At 44.8% G+C, this 23,683-nt stretch overlaps 2 protein-coding genes across 10 annotated transcripts in view; one reads left to right on the top strand and one right to left on the bottom strand.

The window, feature by feature from the left end:
- Window positions 1-280: 280 nt before the first annotated feature.
- IFT22 (intraflagellar transport 22) lies at window positions 281-3,934 on the bottom strand. Of its 2 annotated transcripts, XM_064468210.1 has the most exons (6): window positions 3,826-3,934; window positions 3,419-3,498; window positions 3,199-3,288; window positions 2,327-2,529; window positions 2,162-2,246; window positions 281-1,391 (listed from the first exon to the last, which is right to left on the bottom strand). In XM_064468210.1, the coding sequence occupies exons 1-6, from the start codon at window positions 3,862-3,864 to the stop codon at window positions 1,337-1,339; spliced, it is 552 nt and encodes a 183-aa protein (XP_064324280.1). In that variant the 5' UTR covers window positions 3,865-3,934; the 3' UTR covers window positions 281-1,336. The 2 variants fall into 2 exon arrangements, with proteins under 2 accessions (XP_064324280.1, XP_064324279.1); XM_064468209.1 differs by lacking the exon at window positions 2,162-2,246.
- Window positions 3,935-4,154: 220 nt separating this feature from the next.
- Window positions 4,155-23,683, top strand: part of COL26A1 (collagen type XXVI alpha 1 chain) — a 196,430-nt gene continuing 176,901 nt past the window's right edge. For 4 of the 8 annotated variants that reach the window (XM_064468206.1, XM_064468201.1, XM_064468203.1 and 1 more), the window contains exon 1: window positions 20,519-20,983. In XM_064468206.1, coding sequence (XP_064324276.1) covers window positions 20,832-20,983 — 152 coding nt within the window. In that variant the 5' untranslated portion in view covers window positions 20,519-20,831. Of the gene's footprint in view, window positions 4,367-8,432; window positions 8,546-17,030; window positions 17,115-20,517; window positions 20,984-23,683 lie in introns of those variants that run through there. The other 4 variants (XM_064468200.1, XM_064468202.1, XM_064468207.1 and 1 more) reach the window with 3 other exon arrangements.

Genomic DNA, 23,683 nt, shown 5'->3' with positions numbered 1-23,683 from the left:
CAAGGTGAAGTGGGATGCTTTGCAAGGACTTCTGCAGTTCCTGCTCCCAGCCCCTCTCTTCTTTAAATTATCTACTGAAAAAAAGAAGTGCGTGTCAGTATGGATGCATGCTTCTGTTTTTCATTTGGGTCAGTGACAAGTTTTTGTAAATGTCTCTTGTTGGAGCTAATTAGTGTGAAATGTACTACAAATTTATCACTGTTTTCCTTACTAAAAATTAGGCAAGTTGATAAGAGTTCCACAAAACCATAATAAACTTTCCCTTTGAGAACAAAAAGGCTGCATTTTTAAAACATTTTTATTGCTTTAGTACTGCATGTTACAAAAAAATGTCTGCCACAGCAAAACACACTAATAACAGGGATGAGTGCAAACCAAACAAATCAGAAAGTAAATTATCTATGAAACCACTTAACTTTGTGCTACAGGGAACAGTAATACAAGTTTGGAAACAGCTTTTCCTCCTCTGGAGAATGCAGAACTTTTTTTCCCTCTATTGGAGTTCCCGACATAGGTCAAAGTATTGCACTACACTGAGACTTCAATTGTTTTCCTCCCAGAGAGACCTAAACATTGCCCCCAACAACACATTTATTTTGTTGGAATAGAAGAAAAACCTAGTCCTGAGAAAGACCGCGACCTACTCTGTCGTGCCAAGGAAATAGCTACGAAATGTGCTGTCTTCAGATGCTGGACAGAAAGATAAGAACTTGGAACATAAAAATGTGGATTCCACTCCACAACTACTTCTCAGATCTCTATTCTAATCAATTTGTACTGACTTCCAAAAGCATAACTTCTCCAGGAACACACAGCTAGCATGAGCGCTTTACTCAGATGCTTCAACAGAACTCCACAAATCTTATGTTCTGTCAGGCTTTCTTCTCTTAGCACCTCTACAAGAACGGATTCTGAAGTGAAGGGACAACAGATACCTTTATCTTCTGGTCCACACTAACATATTAAACAATACTTTCCTGTACCTCTGATGCCACATGAAACCAAAGTGCAGCAGAAGTTACCCAAATTCCTGGATGTGCAGCCATCTCTCTGGCACCACAGTTCATATGATGTCAGCACTTGTTTTTTTCTGGTTAAGTCATGAACTGTGCATTATTTTCTCTTAAGTGTTTATAGGCTGGCAAATTCTCGTTGCGAGGACCTCTGCACAGGCAAAGTGCACAAAGTGCTTACAAAGTGAAAACAATCCTTTTTCTTCCCTGTTCAATATTTCTTTTAATGTTAGGAGATAATTGACATTTCTTCCCTCTCTCTGCTCTCATTTATTAAAGTGATAATGCTTCTGAAGTATTTCATAAATTCCATTCGAACATCTTCAGGATCTTCTTCTAAGTTGGAATGTATTAGTTTCAGCTTGTTCAGCGGGTAGGCTTTGAAGGTAAATAAAAAATAATGAGGTATACTGCTTTTATAAAAGAAATAGTCACAATCAAACTCATGGGTCAGCTCATGCTGAAGTTAGCTGGAATTCAGTAGTATCCAATCTTTGATACCCAGGATAACAGGTAACACGTAAAGAAGAAATGCATTGTAGCTTGTTAGTGTTACAAACTAGTACAACTTGTCGAGAGATTTAATTCTTCAAATGTTATTAAAGCTTAAAGTACTGGCTTTGGTCTCACATTCAGTTAGGCAGAATCAAACAATTCAGCACTGCATTGCAATTTTACTATTGAAGTACTATGACATTCTCTGATTACTAAAAAATTATGGAGCTATATTGTTATATTAAATATGTATTAATATATTAATAACTAATTATAATAAATATGTATTTGTTTGAACACTGGAACAGGTTGCCCAGAGGGAGTCCATGTTCTCATTTGTATAAACAGCCACAAATAATTTTGCAGTATGTAAAGTACCTATTACTGCTTTTAAGAGGAAGATCATTAGATGTTTATTTCAAAGGGCTTCTATTCTTTTGATCGATAAATTCCGGCTTAAATGGCCTCAAACATGTCAGTTAATAAAAGATACAATTCAGTGTAAGAAACAGACGACTAGAGATGATGACATATGGCTAAAGACATCAGGAGTTCTAATTCCTGACTCAGCTACATACTCACTGTTGGACCTTAGAGAAGTCAAACTTTTCTTGCCTTTACTTTCAGTTTTGTGAAACAGGAATATTGCTCACCTTCTAGATGACCTTTGAAATTCATTATTTCTGTTTTTGCAAAGCACTCTAGTAGTTTTTGGCAGGTTTAAATGAAAAAGGCAAGCTGTAAGGTATGAACAATTTTAAAGACAAATATATCAATAAAACCTCTGAGTTAAGAGATCAAGGTTTCCATCTTCTTACCCAAGGACAGATTTTCGGTGTCCCCCGCACTGCCTGGCTTGTGATGTGCAACTAGGAGGCACTGGCTATCAAGCAGTGGCTGCTGCTGCACGAAACAGGAGTACCACATTTCAATTTCTTTCAGGTGACTGGGCAGCTCAGGATTGAAGATTATTATTACGCCATGAGAGTCCTTCAGCAGAGCTGGCCAGCATGTTTCAAACCTTGAAAAACAGGTGCATGGGAAATGGTAAGATTGATAGCTGGAAAACAGAAACAGGCACTCAATCTTCCTGAAATTTCCTTTTTCCCTCCTCAAGAGCACATTTCTGTATTTTTTCTTTATTACAACATCAGTAATCTTGACAGTGATCTCTCATATTCCAGATATTTTGACTTACCTATTATGTTAGTTGGTCCCATGATTGCTGACAATTTGTACAAAGTGTACAAAGTACAAAGTATTTGGTCAAATGTATGTTTAAACTTTTTCCCTAAAAATGGTTCTGTCCAGTTCTCAACTGTATCTTTTGGAAATTAAGGTCTAAATCATATATATATATAGTGTTTGATGTCCACTCACATAATGACTTCAAGGAGATAAAGGCAGTTACAGAGTGGGCCTGTCTCCTGTAGCTTCATTCTAGGAGCTACGGGCTTCAGTGTTATACTTAGTCCTTATCCAAAACAAAGTTCAGTGCCAGCTGGGATCACAGCACAGAGAGTACCTCGTATCAGATGCTTTATAGCAGAAAATATAAAAAAATATAATGGGGTAAAGAGGCAGGAATACTCCTCATCTGAAAAAGTTTTAGGCCTTAAGTATTACTTTGTGTAAACATAACTGTTATGAATTAAGTAGCCTGGAGGAAGTAACAAGGATGCTGGCTTACTTTTGATCACCACTGCAATCCCACAACTCAAATCGACACACAGCTCCCTTGCTGTTACCGTTCAAATTCGGGTTCTCATACTCCAGGATCCTGTGAAAATGAGCGGATATAAAATGCGATACCATTCTACACACCACCGCAACCAGAGAGTGGGACTTTCTGAGCGGCCGGCAGTTGTCAGGGAGTTGGTTCAGTCAGCACACCACCAGGTTTTGCTCACCTTACACCCTGTGTCGGGTTGTAGCTGCCAATCCCTTCGATGCTCTCCGAAACAAAGTTTGCCAACACCGATTTTCCAGCCTGGCAGAAAGCAGGAGTGAACGTCACCCATAGGAATTGAGCATGCCACGGCCAGAAGGCAGAGCAGAGCGCGCTGTTTACCCGATCACCCGCTCTCCCTCCAGCGAAGCCCGCTGTGCACGCAGGTCTGCCCCCTCCTCCCTCCCGCCCCAGAGACCCTCCACAGCCGCACCCTCTGCGTGGCGATGCCCCCAGCACGCCACGGCGGGCCCCGCCGAGGGCAGGCCGCAGGGACCGCGGCCCTCGGGGGACAGGCGCGGGCCTCGGGGAGGGCGGCGGAGGGCCGGGGCGGCGGCGGGGCAGCCCCCCGCGGGCCGGCCCCCTCACCTGGCGCGGCCCCACCAGCAGCACCTTCGCCCTCAACATGGCGGGACGAGCAGCGCCTCCCTCGCGCCCGCCCGTTGCCCAGCAACGCGGCCGCGCTGCCCGCGCGGGGAGGCGGGGAGAGCGGGGGAAGGCGCGCTGCGATTGGCGATGCCGCCGTCACGTGGGGGGGGCGCCGTGAGGTAGCGCCGCGCCGCGCCATGCCGCGGCCGTCCCTCCGCTCCTCACAGGCTGCGGGGCCCGTAGCGCGGGGGCGTGCGCGACCCCTCGGCCGTAGGGGGCGGGTTTGCCCCGGGCTCCTCCTGGCGGAGCGGCAGAGGCGGGCTGGGGGTCCTGCGCCGGCCGAGGCTTCCCGCACGCCACCCGCAGCGGGGTTTGCTGCGCCCCTACGGCCTTAAAACCCCCAACCGCTACGCCCTGAGGGACCCCCGGCTGTCGTGTCCGTCGGGCGGGCCGGGCAGCGGGTCCGTCTGCCCGCACCGGGCCGGGAAGAGGTGTCCCCTGGGCCGCTCTGTCGGCCGGAAAGCAGGAGTCAGGCCAACAGGTACTAAACACACTGAAACATCACGCAATGCTCATGTACTGCCCTGGGCTCCCTCACTCGCTTCCGAAGCGCTGTCCTTGCCTGAAGCTCCGTTGCAATTTTAACTGCAGATTCTCCTGGAATGGGCAATGAAGCAAGCTCTTGAAGGTTCTTATTAAGGCTTGTTAGGGGAAGCAAGAGGTTTTTTTTTTTTAAATTGTAGCTTCTAAGAAAAAAACATCTGGCAGACAGATGCGCTGCTTCAGAGTTGTTTAGTGCCCAGGTACAATAGGAGTTTTAGACAAGCTTTCAAATAGAGCCTCTAGGCGCTACCATAATGTAAATGTTTATTACTAGTACTACTAATAAATGTGAACCAGAATCGCTCTGCTCTCACTGAGGGGTAGAGCCTTTTCTACCACACTATAGACTTATTTGCTGTTTCACTCCTTACATCTGGATAGTTGAGGATGGGTCAATGTGGCAGTGGCATCACACCATTCACAGAGCATTTTAAACTTTGGAACCCCCTTTGTTTTCATGTTGGTGGGACAAAGACAATGAAAAAACAGTAGTTGCACCTAGCACTAAATTTGATTCTGCTGTAGCAGGCTGGATGTGAAGGTCCATGTGTGACTCAGGACCAAATTCACAATGACCTGGGACAACTCATGGTTAATCCTTTCTGCAGCTATTTTGTTTTCCATATTCCAGTCCTACTAACTTCCAAAAAAAGACAAAAAGGATGATCCAGAGAGAAAAATTAGGACAGCTTCTCTTATTAGCTGGCACATGTTATTAGCTGCCACTAGCACATGTGTTATAAAGGGTCCTATTGTGGACAGCAACACAGAAGAGGAGGAGAAAAAAAAAGAGTAAAAGGTAACTGAAACCGTGTAGAGCTGGCTGTTTGTGCAGCTGCCCAGAAAGCAATTAAGATTAATTTTTAGATGAAGTGTCAGATAGGGTCTTTGTGTGTTTATATTAGCCACTGAAGACTAAGGAGAGCACAGCTGACTAAAGCTGCAATTTTTTGATTTATCCATGTGATTTAGGGTTTGGAGTCACTTCAGAAAGTGGGAATTAAGCTTCCAAGCCACTTAGGGTGACATTTTCAAAGGCATCTAAGTCAAGTATATCTGATGTTATCAGCATCTGCCTTAGGCATAAGGACAAAGTTATGTTACTTACTGATGTATTGTTTGCTGAGAGTACACGTGTACAAATCAGCAAGGCCATTTTGTTTCACTTATTTAAAACTCTTCGTTAGACTGCAGCAGGGAAAAAATGCCAGCAGTAAGTGAACCACTTCCAGACAATACTGGTAATGGCCTGTAAGTCTTGTATTTATTAAATGGCTGTTTTTCTACCATAATATTTTGGTAGCAAGCAAAAATTATCATCTCCAGATGATTCTCCATGGACAGATCCTCCTCTTTCCTTCAAAAGCCAAAAGCGATTGTAGGCTATCAGTAATATTTCAATAAAACTGCTCTTCACTCTAGAAATGTCTATGAGAACTCAAACCATGAGACACATTAATTGCTGTATCAAGGCATGTGATTCTTGTTGCCTGAATTGGAGATAAGAGGACTTTGCCTCCAAGTTAGAGGCTTACAGTTTTACTGGAAGCTGCAGTAAAATACAGAGCCAGTCACCTTTCAGATAATACTTTAACACTTGCAAATCATTCAGTCTTTTGGAGAACAGTATTTTAAGTTTGCATTATATTTAATTTAATGTGGCATATAAAAATTTTCCAATGAAAACAACTCAAAAAATCTTTCATAAGATTTTGTGGCTCAGTAATGGTACTTTGTTTAATGTACTGTAACAATGTTTCTAAACTTTGGAAAACGTACCCTAGAGCACTCAAATCAAGTTGTATGTGAAAATAATGCCTTGGTTAGAAGTACAACCACATGGCAAGACTTACCATGAGAATGAATGCTCTGCCTGCTTGTTGTGCATTGCATGACATTTATTGTGTGTGTGCAGAGCAGCTTTCTAGCGGGCGCCGGCAGAGACCTCCATTACATCCTCTGTTCATTTATGCTGGTTCATTTGGGGTCAAGGCATAGAATATAAGAATTGAAAGGAAGAAACACCTATTTTTGTGCACTGCAGGCTGTTATTAAAAATTAAGAAGATCAATATTGTTGTAAACTCAAAGCTTGTTGCTTAAGAAGCTCCAGGAAGGGACGTGTCTCTGAGCTTCAAAGCCTAGTTGATTAAGTGAGTGATGAAGGTTTGGATGAAATGTGGCTGTCCTCAGGATAATGTTTTGGTAGAACTATGAAAAAGAACCAAATGGAAACAGGACACTAAGGTGCATTGAAAGGGGTGCAGTGGAATGCTGCCCTTTATGATGAGCTTGTTTCACTTAAAAGTGGCTACTAAGGATGGGTAAGCACTCAGTTCAGGCTTTGCCTCTCAGAATATCTATTCTGGAATCAACAGGAAAAGCTCAGGCAAAACCTGTTGCTAGGTTCATGCCAACAGATTGCCAAGTCCTTCCCAGAGAAGATGAGGATTTCTATTTCCATTGTATAGATGGAGAAACAAAAGCAGAGAAAGGTTAAATGATTTGCCCGAGGAACCCACCTGGCTGACAGCAGATCTAGGATTAATTAAAATGTCTCTAAGTCAGTGCAGGCTGTGGCCAGTCACAGAGGAGGCAGGCAACTCAGCGGCCAGTGTATTTTCCTGACCAGTGGATGTGAACTCAGTGACATCTTAAGTGGCCCAATTCTCCTTGTGTACCTTCATCAAAGTCAGTGGAAGTTCCCAAGGGGTGAATTTGACTTGCTCCATTTATGCAGCAATGTATAAACAAAACACAAGGAGCAGCAGTCTACCTCCACCACCCCCCAAGAAAACACACCAAAGTGCTCTTATTTTTGAGTCACAATATGTGAATCCAGAAGTAGGATTTAGTTTGTATGGTTTAAATCTTAAGGTACAGTTGCAGATGATGTCTCTCATACATGTTGTTTTGCTTATTCTAAAGTTGTTGCTCTGATCACGTTCTGTGGAGCAACAGTAACACCTAGTGGCTAAACGTGCCAGTCCATTGCCTCCTTTCTTTCCTTCCCTTCAAGAAGTACGAGTTGGAGGGGACATGGTGTAATTGACAGTTTTGACTCGCAAGGCCAACACTTAGGATCTCCAGGGATTTGCCATTTTACTTTCAACCCCCCACCATGTTCTGTTTTCTATTAAAAGGGGTAGATGAAATATGAAACTCTTCCTCCCACCTCCCAACCCCCTTCACTTTTCTGGCTCATGGAGGAGGTTGTTCCAGTCCATTTTGATCTGTAGGTGGGTGGGCTGTGAGTGGCCGAGCCTACTGCTTCCAGCTTGGAGCACTCAGATTTCTGTGAGGAATCCAAGCTTTTCTTTTCTTTTTTTTTTTTTTTTTTTTTTTTTTTTTTTCTGAAAAGGATCAGGCAGATCATCTGATGGAGGCTGGTGACCTCAGTGCATTTGATAATGTGGTGTTAACTTGCCTGCATTAAGGCAGACCAAACCGATCTGTTCCAAGAAGCACCATTTCTTAAGATGTGGTATGCAGGATTGTTTGCCATGATCTACTGGGACTGCTAATTCATCAGAGAGGGACCCCCTAGAAAAATAACATTTGAGAGGAAAGAACCCACAGATGTTTATTGTGTTAGCAGGGAGCCCTTCGGAGGGTCTTCTTTCCCCCTCAGAGGGGAAAGTTTCAATTTTTCCATGGAAAAAAACATTAAGCAAAAGTATTTCTGCTAAACCCAGATCATTTGCATTTGTAAATGGAGCCTCAACTCTGTGTGGGAATTAGAGTACTGAGACATTATGGTCTCATCACATTCATGCTGTCCAATTTCAGGCTTCTGGTTTAGGTATTCTGAATTACCCATTGGAAGCATCTATTTAGGAGAGTCTTCACTGCCTGTTGACAGAGCCTGGACTCTGAATTTATGGTGTGGATGCATGCTCTTTTGCATGAGACATAAACTTGTATCACCACCCACTCAAAGAAGTAGTATTGCCTCCATTCACGTCCCCAGCTCTCCGTCTAACTTCCTTCCAATTACCTGTTTAGATGGAGCTGATTCAATTGAAAACTAGTCTGATGCTTCTGGAAGAAAAAGACACCAGCTCCCTGAACCTGTTCACTGCGTAACTGCACAAAAACCTGGTGCTAACAGAAAGAAGGTAATGAGGACCAGTGGGGAGGTGGCCACATGGGACAAGGATGGGACCATTTCTTTCAGCTACTGTGCAGATGTACCCTGAATTAAAGCATGCATATCGTCATACCATTAGTCAGACCTCTTAAATTTGGTGTTTTCAATACATGTTTGTGAGAGCAGTCAAAGAGAAAGACAGCCTGATGGTGAGAAATGAGAAATATTGTGCTGGGATGTGTTGGGCACCCTGTACACTTAGGAGAGAGCATGGCGGCCTTGTTGGGCTGGGAGGAAAACCTTTCTTTATGTTTGGTAAAAATGGTTTCATAGGTGGTAGACTAGAAGGTACTGAAACAAGACAATCAAAGGATAATTGTTATTCGTGATTCACAGGGGCTCATGGAACCTTTTCTATTAGACCCGTATGCTTTTTGTTTTCAATATAAAATTTCAAAGTAAGTTTTGTTTCTTACTGACAGCTGTGGTCTCTGCCGGCCCTGCTGGTCTGGAAAGAGCCTGCATTTATTAACATTGTCTGATCTATTTATTCACTCAAGGCCAGACTCTCAATGACTTCATACAAAACAAGCAAAAAGTGTGAACTGCCTTTAGAGGGACTGCCATGTGGTCCTATAGGAGAGGAGATCCTACTGACAGGAAGATTCCTCTCATTTTCATCCTCTGATTTGACTTATGTGTTACTTTAGAGTTTATGGCCAAACACAGGAGTTCATTAACCATGCTGTCCTTCCAGGCATTATGTTTCTACTAACACCTTGGGCTAAATCAGCTGTCTTTTCAGATGCCTCACATTCATATTCTGTTAAGGCTCAATTACCTCTTGGCAGTATGCCATTAGAGACAACAGATTTATACCAGTAATTAGTATGTTTTGAGGAGTCTGCAACAAGGTCTCAAATCCTTGCTGAGGTACCTGGATACAGTGATGAATGCTTAACTCTATGCCCTCAACTTAAGAATCTATAGCCTTAATAATTTTGACTTGATTCCCTTTGAAACCTGGGGAAAGTAGTACATTAGTTTCCAATGCTTGACTCACTTGCAGACTCCTCATTTGAAAGGTCCTCCTTAATATATTATGACTACAAGTACTTGTATGTGTGAGACTGGCACTTAGATTGAACATGGCCTGGCCTGCCGCTGCGGACTTGCTGCAACTGAAGATCCTTGCATTTCTGCAGGTAGGGGCAGAGTTAGAAGCAGCTTGTTGTACTATGTATTTTAAACACCAGGAGGAATGTCTTGGAAACATAAAAAGCAAAGTAGACTGAGTACTATAAAAGAGTTCATATTTAGTACAGACTGTTGATCACGTAATATGAAGTGGTTCGTTATTTTATTGTTCTTCAATAATTTGAAAACTTAAATCTTCTACTTTTGGCTTGGCTAGTGATGTTGCCTTGAGCTGGGTTATAAAAATACTATGCTTCACCTAAGCACAGATTGTTATAGTTTTCATCTTAATTAGCAAGCTCCAGATTTAGATGGATTAATACAATCACTCTTTCTTTCTTTTGCCGTAGAAGTTCAGAAGTATAATCTATCACTTGTGAGAACATAAAAAATCAGACTGGAAGCATTCCAAACTCTTTACTGTAAGTGTTCAAAGATTTAATGGAGTCCTCAGTCATAAAATCTTTAATTTGAACTAGACCTTTATATTCTCCATTCTTAAATTCACTATTTTTACATCCAGGGGATTTCCTGTTGTCCAAGTATGTACGGAGGCCCTTTATTTCCCTCTGTGTGTATTTTAATTCAAATCAAATGTAAATGTCAGTGGTTGATTGCACTTAACCTCCTTAGGTTCATATTTCTTATTTAATTGCATTACATTTTAAGGTTTAAGGCTATATATTTACTGCTGTTAATAGCACACCATATTTTAAGGAAGCTGTTATCTTCTGCAAATATATACAGAACAATGGAGATTGATTATACAGGATCTTTCGAAGAAACTGTATCTCAAAGCCATTTAAAATGAATAAACACAGTGGAGAGTTTCAGTTAATGTAGTTCTTTACTTAAAGCAGCTTCACCACTAAGGAAATGAATGGCTGGGTTATCAAGACTGTTTGCTCTCCTCTTCCACAGCCAGAGACTGCAGGTCAGTAAGTCACTAGCCATAACTGCAGTGTGCTAGGGCATATGTTACAAGCTGCGGTTGTTCTCAGAGATGCTCCAGAGTTGCAGCACTGCTTTTGCCAAAGTCCGCTCACCTCTGTAAGCTGGCCAGACTCGCTCTCTGCCTGACCTACAGCTCAGCTCTGTAAATCTATTGTCAGTCAGTTCAGGGAAGGTTTAGAACACAGAAAATAATTATCTAATTATCTTGAAACATCTTTTAAAAAGGCAAGTATTACCTAGAGATCATGTACAGAAAATCTGGGACAAATCTACTGTGCTCTGCTAGAAAGCCAGCCAGCTGAACACCTGTTTTCAATGCAAAATAGTGCATCACCCTGCAGTTGGGGCACTGCGCTGGGTTTTTCACAACAATCTTAGAGTTAAATACTCAAGATGTGAATTGAACCAAAAAATGTTTTGCTGTGAGCCACTTCTTTCCAGGCACACAGCGAGGCTGATAGTCTTGTACTACCATTCCATCACATACCAAAAATCTCCTTAGTCTGGTCAAAAGCTTTTATTTCTCTTTTTGGGCAACAATCAGTTTAAACATTTCATAGTATCTTGCAGACTTTACCATTTCCTTTCTGCCAAAAAAAAGAACAATTTATCTCCCTCTTTAGATTACATCTCATCTTGCTTCTTTTTTCTCTTATTTCATTATTCTTACTATTTATACTGTATAATTTTTATTCCATTTCTATTATCTTTACAATAGCCACGATATATAACAAAGGGCTAAAGCCTGTGTTATAAAAGGAGGCACTGAGAGATTGCCTGATGGCTCTGCTAGGTCAGGGGGTTCAGCCAGGTTCTTTCTGGGTGTAGACTGACAGTCCATGTATCCCTCCTGCCTGAGACCCAGTGGCATGAAGGGTTGTGAGCCAGTGTAATACCAGAAGATTATTTGAGGATTGGATTTGCATCTGTAGAGAGATTGATCTCCATTAGGCAGCACAGAAAACAGAGAGAGATGAAGGGTATTTCTTGTGGTGAAGGAACGCAGCTCTTGCATTCTATGTGAGGAGCTGGATATTTGCAAAGTACAGTTTAGCAGTTCTGGTTTGGGTCATTCAGAAATGGAAGCGAGGAGGGGAGGGAAATCTGCATGCAACCAGTTCAAGAAGGTACTCAGACTAAGCTTGTTTGACAAAACCACCCAGAGGTCCTGGAAGAGGGGTGGATTTTGGATACCAAGCTCATTAGATATGGTATCCATTGGTGACAATAGAGTATACTGTGAACACCTAAGCTAGCATTAGTGTACATGTGCATAGCCAAGAAATACTTGGATCCAGTTGCCTTGCAGTGACTTTAGCTGTTAATGTCTACAATGATTCTTTCCTATTTAGCACCTTAGTTGCCTTTTTATTGCTTCCCTGGAGGAATCTGTAAGATTCAAGAGAGGAGATTAGGTAGAGAGCCAGCTAAAGAGAAAGACAGTGCCACTGAATGGTGTTGGGGTTTACTTACGTGATTGCTCCCCTTAGAATGAATGGAGCAAAACGTTCATAATGGTAAATTGATAAATCTGGAGAATATTCTTTTTAAATAATCCCCAGAGCTCTCAGCCTAACACACAGCTGTAGAAAAAAAGACCCCAACAACTGAACAGGATCTTGGGTTGCATTATGGTAAGAACAGAGTATATATCAAAAAGGTGTTATTGTTATTACATAAAACACTGGTGCGTTCTTTTTCAGAGTGCTCTTTTCAGTACTGCTCACTCTACCTAAGAAGGATTTGATTAAGGGGATAAAGCAGGGAAAATGAGAATAATACTGTGCCTTTCAGCTCTCAGTTACCAAAGCTCTTCAGTCTTGCCTTATATTATCTTGTTTAAAGAGAGATCTTGCTGTGATTCAGTCAATGATTTTAAAATAATGGAGGGATTAATCACATTGAAACAGACAAAGTCTATGAAAACAAGAAGGCTCAATTTGAAAAACAGGATCTTGGGAAAAGAATTAAGACAGAGAAGGGAGAGGCTCATGTGAATGCTTCAAGGAATATGTAGTGTTAGTTATCAGTGGGGTCCCATTAATCTAGATACACAGTGCTTTAAGAGCAGAATAAGGTGAAGACAGAACTGTAAGGAAAATACGGATATGACAGTTGGATTGTGGCTGACACACAGAGACAGTGAAAGCCGTGCCAGAGCAGGCTCTGGGAAACACCTGCAGCAGGGACGAAACAGAAGGTCCTGCAGCCTGTGTAGTAAGGTCTGACACAGGCAAAGACGGTCCAGGAAGGCACTGAGTGGTAAGAAGTTTACGCGTGAAGAGACATGGCTAGCCGGTAAGGAGTTTGTGGAGCAAGGTAGAGGAGAGAAGAGGTAGAAAGCATATGACTGCTAGTCATCCACCTTAACTGCAGGTACCTGAAGTGAAAATACTGGAGGCAATTTCAGATCTTAGCTGGGCGGAATCATGCTGCGGAGGTGGTGGTCCCTGTACAATGGCTGCAGTGCAGTGATTTTCACTTGCAGCCCACAAACTTTTGACAGACCATAGCCAACTTCTAGGGGGTCTGTGAAAGCCAGCTAAGAAAAGCAGACTATTGTGGTTAGGCCTCATTGTCATGGCCCGCAGGGAGGGTTCCTAGGACATTTGAAAAAAATCAATAAAAGCTGGAAAAATATGGATGGAATATACGGATTGGCTGTGTGGAGGAAAGGGGACTCCCGTCTCCCTACTTGCATCCCTCCTAGTTCTTCTGTTCCTTGGCTCCACAGGATGGGTGGCACAACATCTGGGAAGGGGGTGTTTATTTCCATAAATCCTTTCTTATCTGTTTTGTGTGCCTTTACTTGGGTACTTTGTCAGGAAGGGGGTAAGCCCACTCCCTTTTATGTGATTTGCACGATACAGAAAGATAACTCAGACTCCCATTCATGTTGGGTTGCTCAAGTCAGGTAACCTGGGTCCATGGGGAAATTGAGAGAAGTAGGAGGATTTCAGGGCTAGAGTCCAAAACTGAGACATTCTTTGGTCATGAAAGTCCTTGCTTCTCTGAGATTCAAAGAGAGACCATGACTCAGGATGGATTTTCAAATCAGCTAAGCATTCAGATACCACTGAATCTGGATATCCTATAGGCAGTGACGCCATTGAAAATTGCAGCCTGATACTTGGTAGCTCCTTCCACTGTACTTCCACAAAGTACTTTGTTTTGTTATAGAAGTTCAAGACTGCCTGTGGTTTGGAGAGTTTATAAGTTCAGGGTGCCCATCAGAGCCGCTCTATCATTCCCCTTCCTCAGCTGAACAGGGAAGAGAAAATATAACAAAAAGTTTGTGGGTCGAGATAAGGACAGGGAGAGATCACTCACCAATTTCTGTCACAGGCAAAACAGGCTTGACTTGGGGAAATTAGCTTAATTTATTACCAATCAAATCAGAGTAGGGTAATGAGAAATAAAACCAATCCTTAAAACACCTTCCCCTCACCCCTCCCTTCTTCTCAGGCTCAACTTCACTCCTGATTTTCTCCACCTCCTCCCTGCCAGTGGGGCAGGGGGACGGGGAATGGGGGTTGTAGTCAGTTCACCACACGCCTCTGCTGCTCCTTCCTCCTCAGGGGGAAGACTCCTCACACTCTTCCCTTGCTCCAGCGTGGGGTCTCTCCCACAGGAGACAGTCCTCCATCAACTTCTCCAATGTGGGTCCTTCCCACAGGCTGCAGTTCTTCACACACTGCTCCAGTGTGGGTCTCTCCCAGGGGGTGCAGTCCTTCAGGAACAGGCTGCTCCAGTGTGGGTCCATTGCGGGGTCACCAGTCCTGCCAGCAAACCTGCTCCAGCGTGGGCTCCCCTCTCCATGGGCCCAGAGGTCCTGCCATGAGCCTGCTCCAGTGCAGGCTTCCCATAGGGTCACAGCCTGCTTCAGACATCCACCTGTTCCGGCATGGGATCCTCCACGGGCTGCAGGCAGATATCTGCTCCACCGCTAACCTCCATGGGCGGCAGGGGCACAGCCTGCCTCACCATGGTCTTCACCACGGGCTGCAGGGGAATCTCTGCTCTGGTGCCTGGAGCATCTCCCCCTCCTTCTTCACTGGCCTCAGTGTCTGCTGTTTCTCTTGCATATTCTCACTCCTCTCTCTTCTGACTACAGTTGTGCAGGTTTCTGCACCCCCACACCCCCCACACCCCCCAAATGTTTTACCCCAGAGGCGCTACCACCATCACTGATGGGCTCAGCCTTAGCCAGCGGCAGGTGTATCTTGGAGCCGGCTGGCATTGGCTCCATTGGACATGGGGGAAGCTTCTGGCAGCTTCTCACAGAAGCCACCCCTGTAGTCCCCCTGCCACCAAAACCTTGCCATGCAAACCCAATACAATGTCCTGTACAGCCTCAAGCAAGCAGGCAGCCCTCAAGTGACTAAATAATGTTTAATGAACAGTTAATTAACAGGAACACAGTCTGAGGATACAGACATGGAGACAGACCTCCCAATGTTTTCTTTAGTGACCTCAGCGATGGAAGAGGGAGCATGCTTATTAAATCTGTAGATGAGGCAAAGCTGGAAATGAATGCAAGAACACTGGAAGGCAGGATTAAAATTTCAAGTGATCTTGACAAATCGGTGATATGATCTGAATAAAATAAGGTGAAACTCATTAAGGACAACTGCAGGGCACTGTGCTTTGGCAGGAATAATTTTAACTAGCAAATGTGGGATGGGGAAAAGTCAGGCTAGCATTTCTGCAGGAAAGGTAGAGAATCCCAAACTAAGCATGGATTAACAATGATGTACAGATGTCAAAAAGGCAAATCCTCAGCAGGGCAGAGATACTACGCAGACGTACAGGTTATGGGTACCATACTATGAGATAGATGTTGACCAGCTGAGAAGTTCAGAGGAGAATATCAAAAAGGATCGGAAGTATGTAACATATGACCTACAGGGAAAGTCTGAAGAAGTTGGGATTATTTTGCTTCTAAAAGGCAAGAAGAGGTGTTAAAACATTTTTAAAAGTACTTTGAGGAATTAGGATTCTGCTCAAAGAGAGAAGAAATAGTTTTCTACATCCATAATGGAGAAAGTGAGACATTAAAAGCTTAAATTGCAACAAAACAGACTGAGGTTGGATGTTAAGAAAAACTACCAGTACCGAGTGCAAACCATCGGAATGTGTGTTCAGAAGAGCATGGGGAGTTTCTGTCATGAGGTCTTTCAGAATAAGGCAGACAAATTTGTGCCAACAATAATCAATGTATAATAGATCCTGCCTTCTAGCAGGAAAAAGGAAGAGGGATGAGAAAACCCATGCAGTCCTTCCTGGCTGCTTCTGAATGGGTTTCTACTCTGGCAGGTTTGAGTGGAACAGACCTGGTGCTATTTGTGCCTTGGTTTTATCACACCTGCATGAATCCTTACTTCACTGCGTTCTTGGTGAGTCTGATGGATCATGGGTGTGTCCACAAACTCCCCGGGCTTGTGCAGATCAGGGCTTCAGTGCATGTCTGGTTGGGAGAATTTTTTGCCTGACATCAAAGGTGACAGAAATTATTCTTCCCAGGGCACAATAACGCTCAAAGTGTGTAATTCCACCAGATGTAGTCAGTCTCTCTGATCTCTTGAGTCATCACATTTTCCATCTGCTGAATTATGTTTCAATCTGAGTTATTTTATCCAGTACGTTACTTTATAATACCCGCACAAGTGCTTCACTCAGGCAAAGTTCCATCTAAGGTCAATGAATTTTGCCAAAGTCATGACTTCTGAATTATTTCTTGTGTTTCATACAATATCACTGTCTATTATGTTTACTGATCGATATGCTAAACTGCTTGTGTGAATGTGACATTTTTTCAGTTCTATTCCATTTTAAGTTCAGCTGTGACTGATTTATTCCAGGTCAAATTCAGGAAATTTTCACACGCGAGCTTAAAAGAAAAACCACCACAGTCCCCTAATATTTTCAGTTTGCTCAGGTTCAGTTTGATTCCCCAGTAATAGTTGCGTTACAATAACCTTAGTAATCTTATAATTTAATTTATAATAGAGATCTTGAACTCTTACTGTTACTAAGCTCTTATCCATCTATTCTAATTTTCGAAGGTTCCTTGACTGCTTTGTTGCATCACAATGAAATAATCTAGGCATTTTAGGAAGCTAGGAGAGATTTATCCAAAATATTTTTGGTTTTAGATGGTCTTATCAATGACTTCTTTCTAACTTCAAAAGGACACATCATAATTCTAAAGCTCCACAAGGTTTTATCAGCTATAACAAAGCTGCATTTCCTTTGGCCTCTTCTTAGTACCCAGATGAAAAGCACACTCACAAAATCCAAGGGATGGGCCTTTCAAAATATGTTTGCTGTGATTCTAACAACATTGCAACTCTTTTTTTCAGCTAACTACTGACTTTTGTAATACTGTAAGTGGTGCTGAACAGTCGAGATGGCATTGCAGTTCTGGGGCTGGACTCTGCTTACAGGTATGACAGTGCTCTTCTACCTTTTTGAGCCACCTTTAAATTGAAAACATTGTAGAAAACAAATCCCTCTCTTGCTGTATCATTCCACTGCTTTTTCCTTTACAACAGAACAAAAATCAGACTAAACTCTGAATGTTCCTTTTATCGTCAGTATTTCCCCCCAGCCCATTTATTGGCTGGCTTGCATGAGGGATATATGTTTAAAGAAATTATAGATATTTTTACAGAACAGGTTCTGATGCCTTATATCCAAGGTATGCCCAATGGACTAGGACGCTGACAAGCACTCCAGATCATGTGAAACCCCATGTGCCCACACATGTCCAATGGATTACTCTTCTGACATGACCGTGTAAGGCTGTCACTTGCGTGGAAGGCGAGCAGTGTATGGGAGAAGGCCCTCCAGGGACTGCTTTTTCATGATAGCAAAGTCAATAGGGTTGGTAAAATGAAAACCTGGCCTTTGGCTCTCTACTGTTTCTCTCTGTGCTTCCATGCATCATGGTTTTCCAGAACGTACCCTGCCTCTTCCACCTTGAACCAAGTTGGTGAAATACATCCAAATAATTTATTTAGCCCTGATTGCCTGGGCAAATCCATAATTAACGTGTCTATGCACAGGCATAGAAAGTATAGCTTTATATTTTGAAATATAGTACGTCTGGTTTATAGGAATAGGACTGTTCAGATTTCAAGGGTTCTCTTCTCAGAGCTAGTCCCTCTGATAAATGGAATGAATTATGTTTTTGTTGGCTGTCTTTGTTACCTCCATCACTGCATTTCCAATTTATCAACATAGTTTTGAGAAATTGCTAGAATATGTTGCACTAGTAAGCACTGTGAGACAGCGGAGAAAAAATACTAATTTATTACTGCTATTGTGTTTGATTATATTATGCATATCCAAAGGACTCAAATGAAAGGTCATCTTTAATTGTCCCCCTACAGTAGACAGTATCACCCTTTCTTCTCTTTTTTCCAAAATCAGCTTGGAAGTTAATTCTTCATTTTCGTTTTAAATCAGCCATACAGAGGAGAAGCAAGTGTGCATTAGGGACAGGGCAGAAGTAATGGGAGCCTGGAGATCTGAGCTCTATTTCTGGCTCTGCCTTTAGCTCTTTGCAATCTTGAGCAAAGTCATTTGACCTCTGGTCTCCAATCTCTCAGTTCATGAAATAGGAAGAATATTAGCTTCCTACAGATGTCTCTAATAATTTGCCAGAATCATGTCTTGTCTAATCACCTGCATTTAATATCTCCTACGGTCTTGCAAAGTCAGTGAAGGCTGAAGCAGCAAATTTTGCATGTAACCAGAAATAAAATGCTCTTGGACAGCTAAGACTTGAAGTCTGCAAAGAGCTTCTGAAGGGGCTAACCCAAGCCAGGAGAATGGGTCAGAAAGCCACTGGTGCCGTTTAGTGCTGTTAAATACTGATAAATGATCTACCTCAGCCTGTCAGGAGGGGGAACTTAGTGCGTTTGGGACATGAGGCTGAACCAGGCCCTTAGCACACAGCCTGGAGCCGCAACAAGCTGCCAGGGGTGGGGGTTCAGCTGCACCTGGTTTGGCTGTGCACACACAGCTGAGGATGATCACTCAGATGAAAGGGCAGGGGAGCCTCAGAGAACAGCCCTAGGGTGTGCTGCAGCTCCTGAGTGCTTTGCCAGGAGAAGGGTGAATGTTAGGTAGTTTGTAGCCCTACTGAGAGAGGAGACCAGAGAGTAAGCCTCTTTTTTGTTACCCTGTCAGGCTGAGCAGAGATTTCCTGATGACTGACTAGGAGCAAAATGGCTGAACATCCTAGGGTGAGTTGCTGGGAGCTATGTGTTTTCTTGGGGGTAGGAGATGGGAAGGGAAGAAATTTCCCTTGCTGAAGATGAGGTGGCACTGAAGGGAAAGGTGCTCAGGCTGACCTGATCCAGGGCTGGGAACAGAGGGCCTTGTTGCATCTCAGCTCCATATGCTGAGGGCTTTTTCTAAGTACATGATGGCTGTTTCTGAGCAGGCTTGGCAGCTCAGTGCTGCTGGCCCAGACCTTTTAAACTCCCTTTGAGCCCAGGGAGGGCTGATCTATTGTCTGCCCCGGCCATGGGCCCAGAACACCCAAGGGCTTCTGCGGGGCAGCCCCAGGGAGGCCGTGCTGAGCTGCAGTGCAGGCTGCACCCCTGCTTCCTTTTGTGATTTGCTCCAGTGATTAATGACAGTGGCTGTTCAAAAACCTGCTGCCTCATTTGCAGTCTAAGCTTGTCTGGTTTCAGGCTCCAGCCAGGGGCTATTTATCTACGTGAGCAGGCTCTGGAGGTGGGCACTGTGGGGGAAGGGGTAGGTGCTCATCACCTAGCCATTTTCCCAGTACCTTGTAGGAATCATTTTCCAGCTGCTGCAGAATCTCACAGGGATCGTGTTGCCCCTATGAGGAAGAGGTCTCTGCCTTTGCAGAGCCGTCCAGGGAAGCCCCGGGCTCCAAAGATACCCCAGCAAGATTTGCTTTTGGTGGTAAATCAGGGTTGTCTTTGGATGGCTGCACAAACGGCGAGGGTGCAGAGGGGGTACTGTGAGCTTGCAGAATCTGAGGGTAAAAATGTAGAAAAGCAGTTGTGTCATCTGAAAAATTAAATCCCTCCTTGTGGTGTTTGGTTCAGTTGCTTGGCCAGTCAGTGACCTGCAACAGCCCAGGTTGTTCCAGAGCTGCAAAGGGAACAGCAAATGGGGTCTATACCACCATCACCAAATGGGGGATGTACAAGGGCTTTCATCTCAAATTCAGCTGCTGTGGAGAGGGAGCCTCACTTCTGGTTTCCTTCTCGGGGTGCTGCCTTTGCGAAACACCCACATCTTTCCATGACTGTAAAAACATTCCTCTTGTCCGTGGCTGGGGCTGACTGTGCAATTCTCCAAGCTCAGGGCCATCCCGGGTGCTTACAAGTGGTCCCAAAACGAGCAGGATGCACATGCTGAAGCAGAGATTACTTTTTCACTGGTTACCTTGTGAATGAAGCATCTTAAAAATTATTTATTTCCTACTTTATGTGTGTAACTTCTGCAGTGCAAACATGGCAGCAGGCACCAGGTGTTTGGGGTGCAGCGGGTTCTGCTCAAACTGGCTCTTGGTTAATCAGGCAGACACAGGTGTCAGGGACGTTTTGGGTTTGGGATTGGGCCTCGGGCTCCCCAGGCGTGCTTCCTCCTGTGCCCAAACTGCCTCCTGACGGGGTAGCTGGAGCCCAAGCTGCTGCCGAGCCTGGTGCTGCCAGCTCCGCCTGGGTGTCAGCGTGCGGCCCCGGGGTGCCCGGCCGCCCTCGCCGATGGGAGCCCCTTCGCAGCGGGGTCTGCAGCGAGGCCTGGCAAGGGTTAACGCCGAAACCCCACGCCCACTTTGACGGAGTCGGACCGACCTCGCCAAATTTGAAAAGGCGTCCGGGGCTGTGTGCGCGCCCTGGGCGCGACGAGCCGCGCTGGCCCCGGACCCCCTGCGCGGGCAGCAGCCGCCGGGGCTCGGCTCGCCGAGGGACGGGGCTTCCCTTTGGGAGCCGGAGCAGCGGTCCCTGTGCCCCGGGCACCCCTGCCCCGCCGTCCCCGGTGCCGGGGGCACCGCCGCGCAGTGGGATCCCGCCGTGACCCCGGCCGGGGGAGGCACGGTGGGGCCCCGCGCCCGCCGTGCTGTGTGAGAGGAGAAGGCGGGGGGGGGCGGGCGGGAGGAAAACCTTCTTGCAAAAATGCAGTTCGCTCTTTTCTTGTCCTGGTGCTGCTGCTTGCATGGATGCGCGCTAGGGACTGGCTTCCTCTATCAATTCCCAGCATCAACCCTGCAGCACAACTACCCAGAGCAGAGCTCGGGCTCGCCGGGCAGCGGCTTCGCCAGTCGCCGGTGAGTAAGACCGGGTCCGCCTCCCCGGCGAGGAGGCCGGGCGCTGCCGGGGGGAGCAGCGGGAGCAGCTCCCGCCGAGGGGCTCCCTGGGCTGCCCTCGCCTTACGTGGGGAGGGGGAGGCTCCCCGCCTGCCCGCAGCAGTGCTCCTCTCTGGGGCAGGGAGCGACTAGGGGATCGAGGAACTGAGCTTTGGGAAGTGAAACCCGCAAACTCTCCCCTTCTTGCCCCCCAGCCCGTCGGGAGGGGAAAGGGGCTTCGCCGGGTCCGCGGGGCAGCCTGTCCCCCCGGCCGGAGTGGAGGCGCCGGTGATGCCGGCAGAGGGAACTGTTATAGCCCTCGGCTGCGGGGAAAAACTTGTTCTGCTCAACAAAGGAAAGACCTTAATTACAGAGCTCTATTCAAGAGCTGCAGCTTTCAAATAGCTGTTTAAAACCAAGCCTCCCACTTTCTTCCTCTCGCCCCCAACCCCAAACCAATTTCTTATGAACTTAAATGTAAATCAGTTTTGATTTACTGTATCTTGCTGCTTCAGCAGAGCAAACAATTTAGGCTTCTCCCCCTCCCCTCTGTTTTCTCTGGGTATTTCTCCAGAGGTGAAACAGCTGTTCAGATGAATGAGCCGCACTGTATAAAGCAAGAGAGTGGCTTAACCTGATTCCAGTTGTTCTTGAATTTCACCTTTTTTTTTTTTCCCTGCGATTCCCTTAAATGGGGACTTGGGAATTTAATATTCAGGGCTCGTCTATCCTGTCTCTACCTTTTCTCCTCCTTCCCTTGCTAATACCTAGTATGTATGAGTTATGTTGCTGTGGAGGAGGGCTTATGTTAGCACCGCTTATTTGGGCTAGGATTTGGGATAAGGCATCCACACAGCAGATTTGCATCGGCGTGTCATAGAAGTACAAGAGTGGGTGCTAGCCTGGTGCCTTGCACCGTTCTCACATATGGTGCATATTTCATCTCCAAGTGGGGGTGGCTTTGTTTGCTGGCCTGTCAAACAGGCCTCAGTCTGTAGGGGGTGTGATGTTAAACTACAGTAACTGTCAAATGGTTTGAAATGGCAGAAAATTATAGGAGAGTAATGGGATAAACCTATCCCAGCTGGATCTGTTCCAAGGTACCCCCTTCCTAAAGCATGAGCTGCAATGAGAACCACATGTCATTTGTCTTACATATCTATTAGCCTGCAGATCTTTGTTCAGAGCTACCACGCTTACATGAGTGTAGGCTGTATCTCTGCTCACGAAAGACCTTCCCCAGTTCACACTCCTAAACAATTTTCCCATGCCTGAGTTGTTTGGATAGCTGATGCTTTGTCAAGGGAATGCATCCCTTTCCAAGGCTATAAAGTGTTGTATAAAACCATCTAAAGCTGATTTAAATAATGATGTTGGGAAAGGTGGTAGTGTTTTATGTTTGGTTGGGTTTTTTTTTTCTCCAATGGAACTTTGCTGTATGAGAGTCTCCCATTCCAGTTTAAAGCAGAGGGGGAAAGAAAAAAGGTGAAGGCAGGGAAAAATCACTGCTGGATGTTTTGAAATAAAAATTTAAGTGCTTAGTCAAGTATCACACGTTGAAGCAATCTTTGTATGTTTTAATTTCCCCTTGAGTGGTGGAGTTTTTTTGTTGGCAAATGTCTAACAGCTTTGCTTTCTGATGGGAAAATCTGTGTGGGAAAACTTTACCCAGCCACAGTGTTGGACCTTTGGGGGGAAGCCTCCTGCAGGGTGCAGCTTCAGGTTGGGATAGCCGTGCTCTTCTGGATTTAATATAATGCCAGACAAGAATGAGGCTTTTTGCTCTAAAGTCTGACATTGATCTATGTGGGTGTGAAGCCTTTTTTCAGGGGACTGAATCGGACTGGTATAAACTGATGTTTACTAAGGGCATCTTAGTAGCACCTGAATTATGTGAAGTGGTAGCAGCTCTGTCACAGCAGAGCTTGCTGACCTCTGCCTTGAAGAGGCTGCAGAGGACACAAGGTGGTGGGTAGGTGATTACTGTTAATAACGCTACATGGCCAGTCTCACTTTCTCTTCTGTAACCTTCCCAGTGACTTCTGGTGCTTTTCCTGGGTACCACCAGCCAAGCGTAAGCAGGCCAGAGCCTTGGAAGTTACTGCTGCAGCTCTAGGTTTTGGTATGTTGCAGCACATACGGATGCGATGATCTACAGCCGACATGTTTCCTTGATACAAGATGCACCATGTTCCTGCAGATGTCTTTTTCTGTCCTTGATCAGCAAGTGAAGACACGATTGAGCCGTTTGGGAATCTGCTATCAATTTTTTTAAAAATTAGCTTGTCATAAAAGTTGTATTTCTTTAAGGAAAAAAAAGTTGCTGGAATCTTTTGTCTTCTACCTAGAAAACCATTCAAAAATCAATAGCCGATACAGCCCTTGCTATCTAGGTTGCAGGCTGTCTCAGAGATGGGCTTCTGAGGCTCTGAGGACTGCTGAACACTTTTTGCTAGAAAAGTAATGTCCTGGGCAGTGTAAAAAAGCTTGGGGGGTGGTGGAGGGAAATTTGGAGGAAAAAAATTATTCACATCCTTCAAAATGAGATTGTGGAATACTTGTTCTGGTGGAATGTTTCTTGCTTTGTTTCCTTTTTTAAAATGAAAATTCCAGCTTCTGGTTGGCTTCAGGTGACAGATCTGGATTATTAGACCAAAGATACTTGCAGTCTATCTTTGCATG

This window comes from Phalacrocorax carbo, chromosome 17 (genome assembly GCF_963921805.1).
Source record: "Phalacrocorax carbo chromosome 17, bPhaCar2.1, whole genome shotgun sequence".
Classification (NCBI taxonomy): Eukaryota; Metazoa; Chordata; class Aves; order Suliformes; family Phalacrocoracidae; genus Phalacrocorax; species Phalacrocorax carbo.
Note: the sequence above shows the minus strand (reverse complement) of the source record. Positions and strands in the feature narration are given on the sequence as shown.

What these genes read in the sequence shown, in the direction of transcription:
- IFT22 (XM_064468209.1), bottom strand. Translation starts at nt 3,864, where the DNA reads ATGTTGAGGGCGAAGGTGCTGCTGGTGGGGCCGCGCCAG. An exon ending in TGCTGGTGGGGCCGCGCCAG is followed by an intron (nt 3,499 to 3,825) that starts GTGAGGGGGCCG and finishes GCTTTCTGCCAG; the next exon opens with GCTGGAAAATCGGTGTTGGC. An exon ending in AACCCGACACAGGGTGTAAG is followed by an intron (nt 3,289 to 3,418) that starts GTGAGCAAAACC and finishes TCATTTTCACAG; the next exon opens with GATCCTGGAGTATGAGAACC.